The following is a 12,149-nucleotide window of genomic DNA, read 5'->3' as shown; positions in this document are numbered from 1 at the left end:
GAAAGAAACCTTCATCACATCTACTTTCAAACTTACCGAGCCTTTTCTTCTTATAGATGAAGCATTTGCAACCAAAGACTCGAAAATATGATATATTTGGTTTCTTCCCGGTGATGAGCTCATATGGAGTTTTCTTGAGGAGTCGGTGAGGATATACTCGGTTAGATGCATGACACGCCGTGTTGATTGCTTCCGCCCAAAACTTCTCGGACGTGCCATAATCATCCAACATTGCTCTAGCTAGGGTGATGAGAGTCTTGTTCTTTCTTTCCACCACTCCATTTTGTTGAGGCGTGTAGGTGGCGGAAAACTCATGCTTGATGCCCTCTTCATCGCACCATTCTTCAATCTTCATGTTCTTGAACTCGGTGCCGTTGTCACTCCGGATCTTCACAATTGGGGAGTTGTACTCCCTTTGAGCTCTTCTTGCAAAAGTCTTGAAGATTTCCGGAGTTTCACCCTTATCGCCTAGAAACATAACCCAAGTGTAACGTGAAAAATCATCAACAATTACTAGGCAATAGAGGTTACCACCAATGATCTTGTATGTAGTTGGACCAAAGAGATCCATGTGAAGAAGCTCGAGCGGCTTGGAGGTAGACAACATCGTCTTGATGGGATGATGTGTTGCAACTTGCTTCCCGGCTTGGCATGCTTTACATAGCTTGTTTTTGTCAAACGTGACGTCCTTCAAGCCGGTGATCATCCCTCTCTTGTGGGCTTTCTTGAGGTTGCTCATGCCAATATGAGCAATTCTTTTATGCCAAAGCCACCCAAGAGAAGACTTGGTGAAGAGGCATGTCATGGTGCTTGTTTGCTTTGAAGAGAAGTCCACTAAATAGATGTTGCCATGCCTAAACCCCGTGAATACCATTGACTTGTCTTCTTCAAGAGTTACTACAACACCATTCTTGTCAAAGGTACACGTTAGTCCAAGATCACACAATTGAGCAATAGAAATAAGATTAAAATTAAGTGCTTCTACAAACAAGACATTAGAAATAGATAAATCTTTAGAGATTGCTATTCTACCCAAACCTAAAACTTTTCCCCTTGAGTTATCACCATAGGTGACATGTTCATGATCGCCGGGGTCTTCAAGGGAGGTGAACATGCTATCATTGCCGGTCATATGTTGAGAGCAACCGCTATCAAGTACCCAATGTTTTCCACCGGCTTTGTAGTTCACCTACACACATGAGAATTCACTTTTGAGTTTTAGGAACCCAAACAAGCTTTGGGCCTTGCACATGTGTGACAAGAGCTTTTGGGACCCAAAGTTGCTTGTGGAGCTTCTTCTTTGACTCCTTAGTGAGTTTGCCAATGAATTTGGCCTTCACCTTGCCCTTCACTTTACTCAAGAGAAAATGGTTATTTTGAAACATTGAAGAGTAATTCTTGGGTAATTTAGGAAGAGGACGTGATGGTAAAGTGCACTCCCTAGTGTGGTGCCCGGTGACTTGGCAATGTTGGCAATATGATCCAACTTCCTTGATGAAGCTAATCTTTATCTCCGGAGAAGGAGTAGTAGCTATGTTTGGCTCCGGAAATGAACCAAGACCTCTCTTGCCATAGTCACGGGCATTGTTGAAGAGAATCTCCTTGTGGATGTATTCTCCTCTTGAGAGCTTCTCCACACTACTCTTGAGGCTTGCAACTTGATCCATCAATTCCTTTTCCCTAGAAGGTACAAGCTCGGGCAAAGCATTAGTAGCATTTGCATTACTGAGTAGGTCATCACATGAAGTAGAAGCATTGACCTTCTCAATAGTTTCATGAGCAAAGTTCTCAAGACTTGGGTCAATTGCTTCGTAGGCAAATTCAAGTTCTTGATACTTGTGAGCCAACTCCCTATGCTCTTGTTTAAGCTTTTTGTGGCTCTCTTCAACTTGCTTAGCAAGTACAAGTGACTCATTGTGCTTTTTGAGCAAGTCATTGTACTTGCCAAGCAAATCGGAGTGGGCAAGCTCTAACTTGGCACGAGTGCTCTCAAGAACCTTGACCTTGCCCTTTTCCCTCTTGATGACGGATGTATACTCATTAATGAGGTTAGCAAACTCATTAGGGTCAAGCTCATCATCACTATCATCTTCACTCTCACATACCTTAGTGTTACTTTTGGCCATGAGGCACATTGGAGGTGGAGGTAGTGATGGTCCTTCATTTGTGAGGGCGATGGTGACTATGTCTTTTTCATCACTTGAATCTTTGCTTGATGAGACATCGGTCACCTACTCTTGTTTTTCCACCAGGAAGCTTCTCTTGGTGTGCCCTTTCTTCTTTGGGAAGAGCTTGGTCTTTTTTGTCATGGCTCTTTTTCTTCCTAAGTCTCTTGTTTTTGTTCTTCCTTTCTTCTTCTTCATCATCGCTTGAATCATGGCGATGCTTGCTCTTGTTATCCTTGTTTCTTTTGTCCGGCTTGGGGCAATTTGGACGGATGTGACCTTTTTCTCCACAATTGTAGCAAATTTTGTTCTTGACATCCATTGGCCGGAACATTCCCTTTTTAGAGTCAAAGTTGAAACCCTTCTTGTTGATCTTGTCGTTCAAGCGTGTGAACTTTCTCATCATGAGAGCAAGTTCTCCATCATCTTCAACATCGGATGAGCTTTCATGATGATCATCTTCTTCATTGCTTGAGCTTGAATCTTGCTTGATCATCTTGAGCTTGCGGGCTTTGTTTGCCTTGGTCTTTAGAGCAATTGATTTGCTTGAAGTTGGCTCTTCGGACATACCAAGGATACTCATTTCATGAGCGCGAATTTCGCCCACAAGTTCACCTACTTCCATTGTGTCAAGATTCTCCTTTTGAAGCATAGCATTGATGATGTTATACTTTGGCTTCGGGAGGAGCATGAGAATCTTGCGATTGATGGAGGCACTGTCAATTTTGGATATTTCAAGTGCATTAATGTTCTTGACAATGACATTCAAGCGAGAGTACATATCATTGCAATTTTCATGAGCTAGCATTTTAAAATAATTATACTTAGCTCTAAACAAGTGATATTTTTGCTCACGAACTTTAGTGGAGCCTTCATGAATTTCAATGAGCTCCTTCCAAATATCACTTGCTAAGTCCATGCCATTAACTCTAGCAAAGACTTCCTCACTAATAGCTTCGAAAATTGCATTTCTAGCCTTGGCATTCCATTTTAATTGTTCGGTGGTGGGAGTTCCGGCGAACCCGGTCTTAGTGGCCAACCACACTTCGGGGGCAATCGCATCAAGGTATGCGGCCATGCGAACTTTCCAATAGGTAAAGTTTTTGCCCTCGAAATGAGGCGGCGAACCACCCATCTTGGCCATAGCTCTAGGCGGTGAAGCCTAATGATCCAAATGAGCAACGAGGCTCTGATACCAATTGTAAGGATCGATGGACCAAGAGGGGGGGTGAATTGGGCCTTTTTCAATTTCTAAAACAAAGTAAAGCAACCTTAACCTATGCAATGCTAGTAGGGCACTAATTCACCAACCGGATAACTAAGCTACCTACACAAGCTAAGAGAGATAAAAACAAAATAAAGCCTAGCAAGGTAGAGCTAAGTTATGATCTCTAAGTCAAGCACATGAGTAAATTGAATGAAAGAAAATGCTTGAATAAAGAGAGTGGACAAGAGACGACCGGATTTTTTCCCGTGGTATCGATGTGTTGGCACACACCCCTAATCCACGTTGTGACACTCACAAAGAGTATTGTCACCTCCCAAGTCACCGAGACGAGGGCGCTCACTAAGAGTCTCCGTTCACCATCCCGGTGTGGTGGAGATCAAGCCACGTACAATCTTCTTCTCCGGGCTCCCACAATCCTTGGCAAGCTCCGCGAGAAACACCTCGATCACCAAGATCGCCTAGGTGATGCCAATCACCAAGAGTAACAAGCTAAGGCCTTCACTTGAGCAAGAACCGATCACCAAGAACGGATGCACACAAGCTTCTCTCTACTCAAGTCCTTAATCTTGCTTCTTGATTGATTGAATGCACAAGTATGTGAATGATGAAGTTCAATGTGGCTCTTGACTATAGTATGAGTATATGGATGTTGCCTGGTGTCAAGAGTGGGCGAAATGACCCATTGGAGGGGTATATATAGGCAGCTCACACAAATTGAGCCGTTGGAGAAAAGCTGCCAGAAAACTGCGTAGCGCCGGTTAATCCGACGTCCCTCCAATAGTCATCGTCGGTTTAACTGGTGAATGTAAACTGCCTCTTCTGAAGACTAGCCGTTACAACTTGGGCAGATTAACCGACGTATCATCGGTTTAACCGGTGAGTGTAGTTGTCCACTGATCAGCTGAAAAACCAAGTCTCTGGATAACTGCACCGACGTTAACTCAAACCTATCGTCGGTTTAACCGGTGAGTACAACTTTTGAATTCCTTTGAAAAAACCATCTCACTGGTCAATTGCACCGACGTCTTGATTTAAACAGCGTCGGTTTAACCGGTGTATAGAACTTGAAATACCCTGGAAAAACCAACTCTGGACTAATGCACCGACGTTAAATTCAAACACGTCGGTTTAACCGGTGTATTGAATTTGTCCAGGCTCTGCTGACTTTGTTTAACCGACGTATAGAAAATTGAGAGCGTCGGTTAAACCGGTGTATAGATTTTTTCTGATTTTGTCTTTTCTGATTTGAGTCTTGAATGAAATCCAAATATTCTTGAGATATAAGTTGAGAACCACTTATTTGAACTTCTAAAAACCTGAGTGACCATAGTGTGCATCCATTTTCAAATGACCATGTCCATGCTCAAGTTACTTAGCCTTAACCCCTCTTAATAGTGCGATCACTACAAAACTATAAAACCTATACTAACCTAAGTGTCCTTCTCAACCTTGTGACACTTAGGACTAGAAAGATCCTTAGCCTTGACATATATAAGTTGAATACCGAGATCGCCTTTTTGAATAACCGAAATTGAGGGGCCTCTTTTGACATATGACCAAATGAGCGATAAAGATCTATTAAGCTGCATAAACTCATTAGTCACAATAATGGTTGTCATTAATCACCGAAACATACCTTGAGGGCCTAGATGCTTACAATCTCCTCCTTTTTGGTGATTGATGACAACACAAGCATAAATAAACGAGAGAGCGAGAAAGATAAAACAGGATAAACACAGGCAAACTCGAAAAAGGACCAAAGAGCTCAACGGCTCAAACGAAATCCATAGATATGTCTCAAAGAACGGCATACTCAAGCGACAAATGTACATATCCATGAATTAACACCAAATGTGATACAAAGAATCAAAGTCCTGATAACTACGAGCTCTCTCTAGCTCTACCCTCCCCCTAACTTTGTGGCTCCCCTAACACCTCTCCCCCTTTGGCATCAAAACACCAAAAGGCGAGCTACGGGTCGTGCTGTCGTGGTACAGCGAGGAAGCGGTCCGGGTCGTCGTCGTCGTCGGACGGAGAACTCTCACCCTCGGTGACAGACGGAAGTTGCTGGTCTGGGTCTGAGCTCACTGGGGGAGTGACTGTCGTGGAGGCTCTCGTGCTGGCACTGCCTGGTAGAGGATCCGTAGAAGTCGTAACCGGGTCAGCAGAGGAAGTATCAACATCTGAAGAAGTGACCGCTGAGGCTGCTGGCTGCGTCGACTGTGGAAGCAGGGACTCCTCTACTGCCACTTGGTCATGTCAATTTTCGCTTCCTTGATCTAGTCTTATGGTTGGACCTTCAATCAACCTTTTATGGCTAGGTCAACCACTCCACTACTTATCTTTGGATGGGTTTGTGGAAACCTTTCCTTTTAGGTAGGGACAGTTAATCCATAGTTAGGGTATCACTTGTGGATGGGATTGGTTCACATACAGGCCACGTAACTAGATTTTATGAATCGAATGTTAGACAAAAAAAGTAGCATTGACCTTACTTTAAAATAAACAAATCACATGGGTCACTGCACACCTATCCCTATAACTTGCATGTGATTCACTTTAGTTTTGTGACAGAAAACTTTGATTGGAGAGAGGAGCTGTGTATGAGCTCTCTCCCCGTTGGATTTTTTATTCACCTTGAGTCGACTCAAAACAGAGAGTCAATCTCTCTCTCTCTCTCTCTCTCTCTCTCTCCTCCGTGCATCGGTTACTCTACTAGTAAAGATTCATTTTGAGCAACCACGAGTCACTTTCAAAATGCCACTGAAGAAGTCCTTACGCCTAACAACGCATACATGAAGGAATGCTACCTAACAGGATCAGTTCTATTGATCTTCATCCGCAAATATCTTAACATTGACATGGATTGTTCCTATAACCCATCAGTTACTAATAATAACTCCTTGAAGTCCTTGGATCCTCACATATGTTGTGTTGGACTAATTAACAATCTTAATGATATGCCGCTTGGATCCGCAAATGACCAGTCGTGTGTGATCCCTCTTCATCATGATTCACTGACTATGTTTGTAGCACACTTGATTTTCATCTGCAAGTCCTAAAAACGTTGCTACATGAGATTGAAATAAAGGCCCTGTTTGGCAGGGCTCCAAAAGGAGCTCCAGCTCCGGCTCCACGCGGAGCCCTGCCAAACGGGGAGGAACACCGCGGCTCCGGCGATGGAGCCCTAGAATTTCCACTCTCTAGAGTGGATGGCGAAGATGGAGCCACAAAATCGTGGCTCCACGCGGCTCCGCGGAGCTCCTCCGGTCTCTTGGACCGACTTGCCCTCGCTAGGGCCCAGGAGGAGGAGGCGCGAGCGGATTTCGAGAGCCGGCAGCACCGGCGGAGGCTGGTAGGTGGCAGCATCGACAAAGCTCGGGAGGCGGCAGCGCAGGCGGAGATCGGGAGGCGGCGGCGCAGGTGGAGGCCGAGAGGCGGCGCCGCAGGCAGAGCTCGGGAGGCGGCGGTGCGAGTGGACGCCTGGTGCCGGTGGCACGGGCAGAGCTCGGGGGCCGAGGCCGGGAGGCGGCAGCGTGGGCGGACGTCGGGAGCCGAGGCGAGGTGGAGGAGGCGCAGTGAAGTGGGGGAGGAGGTGGCCGATTGGATAAGAAGGAGAGGAGGGGAAACAAGAAAAGGAAGAGAAAAAGAAAAGGAGAGGAAAAATGGGTAAAGAAAGAAAAAAAAGAAAAGGTAAAAGAAAAATATAGGAAAGAGCAATTTAGACATTTCACAACCTCAATCCAATAGGTGAAGCTATTTTGCCAAACGATTTCCAAAACGGCTCCAGCTCTACCAGAAAAGCCACTCCACCAAAGGAGCTGGAGCCGGAGCCGTTTTTGAAGGAGCCAGAGCTCTGCCAAATAAGCTCAAAATAAGGTAAAGAAAGCAAGTGGAAGCTTCCCAACCACCTCTCCGTGCACGAACATGCAAACAATGGGCAATATCAACAAGACATGTACTAATTTCATTCGACGCCGTTGCTCATTAACCCATGTGGTCACTTTTGTTGTAGTATATATTACTCTAGATTTGTAAATGAATTTGTTGTAATGGGACTTCAAGTAACCTATCCTATATGAAGCTAAACTATGTATATATTACGTGTGCAGTGAAATTGGCTCCTTCCTAAAAGCATGTGGACCAAATGGCAGTCTTCTGTCCTTTCTCAAGTTCTAGAAATTACTTATGCTTTTAAAAAATATTTTCATAAAAGTTTCGCTAAGAACACATTTCCTTTTCAAAAAAAATACCTCTCGCTTTCCAAAAAATCTTTTTAATACAATAAGTGTCAAGCTAGGATCCTGCTTGCTCGCCGCGCTATGTCAAAATTCTATCATCACATATTGAGCTCCAGAACCTACATCGCGTAGATCCAGCCTTGTCGTTTGCATCGACCTCCCCTGTGGCTTCACTATATTTAGCCAACCTCATCGAGATCCCACCTGTCACATCCGCAAGCTCGATCTCGGGCATCAAGTTGAGCTTTAGAAGGTCCAAGGAAGAAATGAGAAAATGGGTCACAACTCATAAGAAGAAATGAAAAACCGAGAATTCAAATACGTGATGGATCGGAGCATGCCAATATACAAGTATACATATGTTTTATGGGGAAAAAACATAGAGACAGGCATGAACAAAATGAAAAGAATAATCAAATTAAGTCTCATCCCCACCGGTAAGAAACAAACAAAAAAAAAGTAGTAGCTGGCCGTATCAGCCTTTCTTGGTGTCCGTTCCTCGTGTCACGACCGTAGACGATATATGTGTGGTGAAGCCCATGACCGAGTTGTTGATGGATCAGTACTGTGCCAGGTCGCACTCGACCGGCTTCTGGCCGTTGATCCACTGCTTCGGGTCGGCGCAGTAGTTGTAGATCCTGTAGTTGCTCTGCACCCACTGCATCTGCCCTCGCTCCGCGGGGCTCAGCTGGCACGCTCCGTTGTACTGCGCGGCGGCCGCCGGGCAGCTGGTGGCGCAGCCGCCGGCGCCGCACTCGCAGAGGTCGAGGTGGATGTTGTCGTAGTTGGCGACGAAGGGCGCCTTGGACCAGTCGGTCTTGACGCGGCCGCCCTGCGTGGCCCAGTCCTCGGCCGCCCAGATGCTGGAGTAGGCGAACATCGGCCGGCTCGTCGGGAACGCCACGCCGTGGCTCGCCTGGTAGTTGCGGAACACCCGGATGGGGACGCTGTCGACGTACCACCTGCGAATGATGCATCATCGATCGTCGGTATCAATAATGGATTGGTCGGTCTCTAATCATCGTCGTCGTCGTCGTCGCAGCTGCTGTCTATAGGACTCTATATGTAGCAAATAAGCTAGGCTCTGTGTTTTGAGTTTGTTCATGGAATGAAGGGCGCTATATATAGGTAGAGGAGTGGGCTTTGATGATGATATAGATGATGCTTACACGATCATGCAGGGGCTCCATGAGATGGTGTAGTTGTGGTAGCCGGTGGTGGGGTCGAACCAGGGCTTGAACTGCATCTCCTTTTTGCCGACGCCGTCGGCGTACAGGTTGGTGTGGATGGTGTAGGGCTGCCCGGTCTCGTTGCCCAGGAATTCGAAGTCGATCTCGTCGTGATTGTCTCCAACGGAGGACGCCTGATGATGAGGGATCGGAATGCAGGATGTTAACAGGAGATAAAGCAGGCAGAGACAAACTAGAAACTAGAGCACCGTACATAGTATGTGGTGACGGTGCCGGCCGAGTCGCCAGGGACGAGCTGGATGAGGGTTGACACGGTCCCGTAAATGAACTGCTTCTTTGTCCGGAGCATGCAGCCTGCAGGCCGGCCCGCCGCGTAGCATAAGAATCATCGCATAATCATCGTCAGATGATCGAAGAAACATTTTTCATCGCATCTTCGTCATCGTCAGATCATCAAATGCTACTAAAACTTACTGTGATAATTAAGATGGGAGGTAAAAATCAAGAACCTAATAAGGGATCGGATTCAGCACCGTATGTACCTGAGTAGTTGCTGACCAGCGACATAGAGAGGCCGTTGCCGTCGCTGGTGAACCTGGCGTTCTGGGGCTCCCAGGGGATGTCGCAGTCGTCCCGGAAATTGGCCGCGGCGAGGCCGGCCACCGCCGCGGCGACGGCGGCCAGGAGGAGAGCCCTGGAGGAGCTCCCCATCTTCTTCTTGTCGAGAGACAAAAAAAAATGCAACCGTGGATGCACCTCTTCTTGTCAATGTCCTCGAGAACTGCTGAATGGCTTGTGTGCTTCGTTCTTAGCTTGGTGAGAAACGGAGAGGGACGGGCCTGCTTATATACTACTAAGTTCCACGTATGCCGTCCTGATGGTTTCTAGTCAACATGGAGTTTTTGGTAGGCATGTCAGGTTGATAGGGAATTATTGTTTGTTATCGTGTCTTCAGGCTGCACGTAGTGCTGCCAGCTTGTGATATGATCTAGTAGCTATAGGTTGGTCTGATCAACACGCAGCAGCTCCATCCGGCAGCTGTGTCTCTAGTCTTTGACGAGGTTAGTGCTCGGCACAACGTTGCATACCCGTAGCTGTCAAGGAGGAGGAGGAGGAGAGAGAGAGAGAGAGAGAGAGAGAGAGAGAGAGAGAGAGAGAGAGAGAGAGAGAGAGAGAGGGAGGGGTCCGTACTAGCAGTGCTCGCCAATTAAACAAGTCGTCGTAATTCAGAACGATCAGGGGGACGAAGCGTCCGATCTGAACCAATTGGCGCCTTCTCCTTGTACGCGAACAGGTCTCGGGGATGACTATTTTATTGTCGGGTCAAACATGCCCCGGCCCGTTCGATCAGATTATATTCTTGGCTGGTTCAACTGAGACATATAAATCTCCTGCCAATATTGTTCCAGCTCTGGACACGAGGACTTGCAGGTGTCTCTGTGTCGTGGGCGGCATGTTGACTTGTAAAATTGTCGGCCGAGCATTGTTACATGTAGGAGGGGTTAATGAGCAAGTTTAAGCTCCTAATTCAAGTGCCTAATCTCTTTAATTTTTTGGGTGAAGTCTGTTTTTCAACCCTGAACAATCGTGATCGTCTGATTTTCAATTCTAAACTACAAAACTAGACATCTTACACCTGCGAACTAATAAAACCCTGCAAATTACCCCCAAGCCGAAACCACTCCGGTTTTAGCCACCTCACCCATCTCACGTGGCGCTACCTGCCACATCAGCTTTTCTCCTTCTACTCTCTCATCTCTCTTTCTCTCATAGACAAGTGGGCCATCCACCTCTCCACCTCTCCTCTCTGTTCTAGCCATGGACATGGCACTGCAACGCACGGCGGCCCGCTCGCCGCCGCCGGCCTCACTGGCGTTGGGGGCCAGCGTCCTCGATCGTAGCAGATGGATGGGCCGGGAGCCATGGTGTCCCAGATCGGGAGCAGGGGGGCGCGCCGGGGAGCAATGGCGATGCAGGCTTCTTGAGGCCGTGCGTCCTTGAGTCGACCTCGGGGAGCGGCGATGGTTGCACAGAGCGGGGCACGACGAGGCGCTCAATGCCATGTGACGGCGGCGTGGCTCACGCGCATGCCGGCGGCGCCGTCAGCCGCAGCGGCGAGCTCGTCCTCCTGGCTTGAGAGTGTTGGGTCCGGCCGAGCACGCCCATTGGAGGCGAGCACGTGTTGGAGGCGCCGTTGATCACAGCACCCCCGAGCACTGCGCCGTGCTGCCCTCGTTCTCCTCCTCATGAGATGGCCATGGGATTCAGAGCTCCGGTAGCAGAATCGACTTGGAAACTGCTCAAATAGGTTGGTGGGATGGTTGTTATGATGCAGGCGTGAGGAATTGGATAGAGGTGGATCAACAACGGCGAATTTGGCTGGAGAGTGGAACTCGGCCAAGAAGGGGAAGGGCGATGAGAGGTTGAAGATGAATGCTCTGTATGTGTGTGTGTGGGGAGGGGGGGGGGGTCATCAGGAGGGTGCGGTGCAACGAGAAGTTGTGGGGATAGGCCCCCAACACTGGCCAGGTCGCCGGCGGCGAGTGGCCGCCGTTCCTGCCGGCCGTTGCTGTGCCATGGCCATGGTGGGAACAGAGAGGAGAGGTGGATGGCCCACCTGTATGTGAGAGAGAGGAGAGAGTAGAAGGAGAAAAGGTGATGTGGCAGGTAGCATCAAGTGGGATGGATGACGTGGCCAAAACCGGGGTGGTTTCGACTGGTTGGGGGGAGTAATTTGCACGGTTTTATTAGTTCCTGGGTGCAAGATGTCTGGTTTTATGGTTTAGAATTAAAATTCAGACGATGGCGATGGTTTAAAGTTGAAAAACGGACTTTACCCACTCCGTGACTGACTTTAGCCAAGATTTCCACCTACCTGGCTAGCGGCTACTATCAAGAACCGTGAGACCAATAATTGCAACTCCACCCTTGCAGCATGAAGAAAACCAACCTGCCTGCGGTGAACAAAATTGATCGCCATAAATCATTCAAAGTTGCCGAACAGAGTTTGATGGAATTGTTATCATTCAGGCTAGCTCTACAGTGGAGTAAGGAACTATGGATGTCCCACAAAGCAACTACAGATTTTGAAGGAGTAAGAACAGCGTGACGGAATGTCATTAAGTAGCACTTATCTTTATCTCTCTGATGTTTCCATCCCTTTCTCTCTCTTCTGACCGTCAAACATGCACGCCAAGTTTTTATTAGTTCACTGCTGTAGAAAATGTTTATAGGGGCTGGTGAAACGGCAAGGCGTGCGCTGCACCCACCCCTACTTTCACAATTAAAAATAGTTATTTGTAGGGGCGAGTATGTTGCCCGCCCT

The 12,149-nt window shown here is 47.5% G+C and overlaps 1 protein-coding gene across 1 annotated transcript; it reads right to left on the bottom strand.

The window, feature by feature from the left end:
* Positions 1–7,925: 7,925 nt before the first annotated feature.
* LOC120651673 (probable xyloglucan endotransglucosylase/hydrolase protein 12) lies at positions 7,926–9,611 on the bottom strand. Its single transcript, XM_039929248.1, has 4 exons — positions 9,367–9,611; positions 9,078–9,178; positions 8,804–8,997; positions 7,926–8,596 (listed from the first exon to the last, which is right to left on the bottom strand). The coding sequence occupies exons 1-4, from the start codon at positions 9,533–9,535 to the stop codon at positions 8,194–8,196; spliced, it is 867 nt and encodes a 288-aa protein (XP_039785182.1). The 5' UTR covers positions 9,536–9,611; the 3' UTR covers positions 7,926–8,193.
* Positions 9,612–12,149: the final 2,538 nt, after the last annotated feature.

This window comes from Panicum virgatum, chromosome 1K (genome assembly GCF_016808335.1).
Source record: "Panicum virgatum strain AP13 chromosome 1K, P.virgatum_v5, whole genome shotgun sequence".
Taxonomy (NCBI): domain Eukaryota; kingdom Viridiplantae; phylum Streptophyta; class Magnoliopsida; order Poales; family Poaceae; genus Panicum; species Panicum virgatum.
The sequence above is the reverse complement of the archived record's forward strand: the minus strand, read 5'-3'. Positions and strand labels throughout refer to the sequence as shown.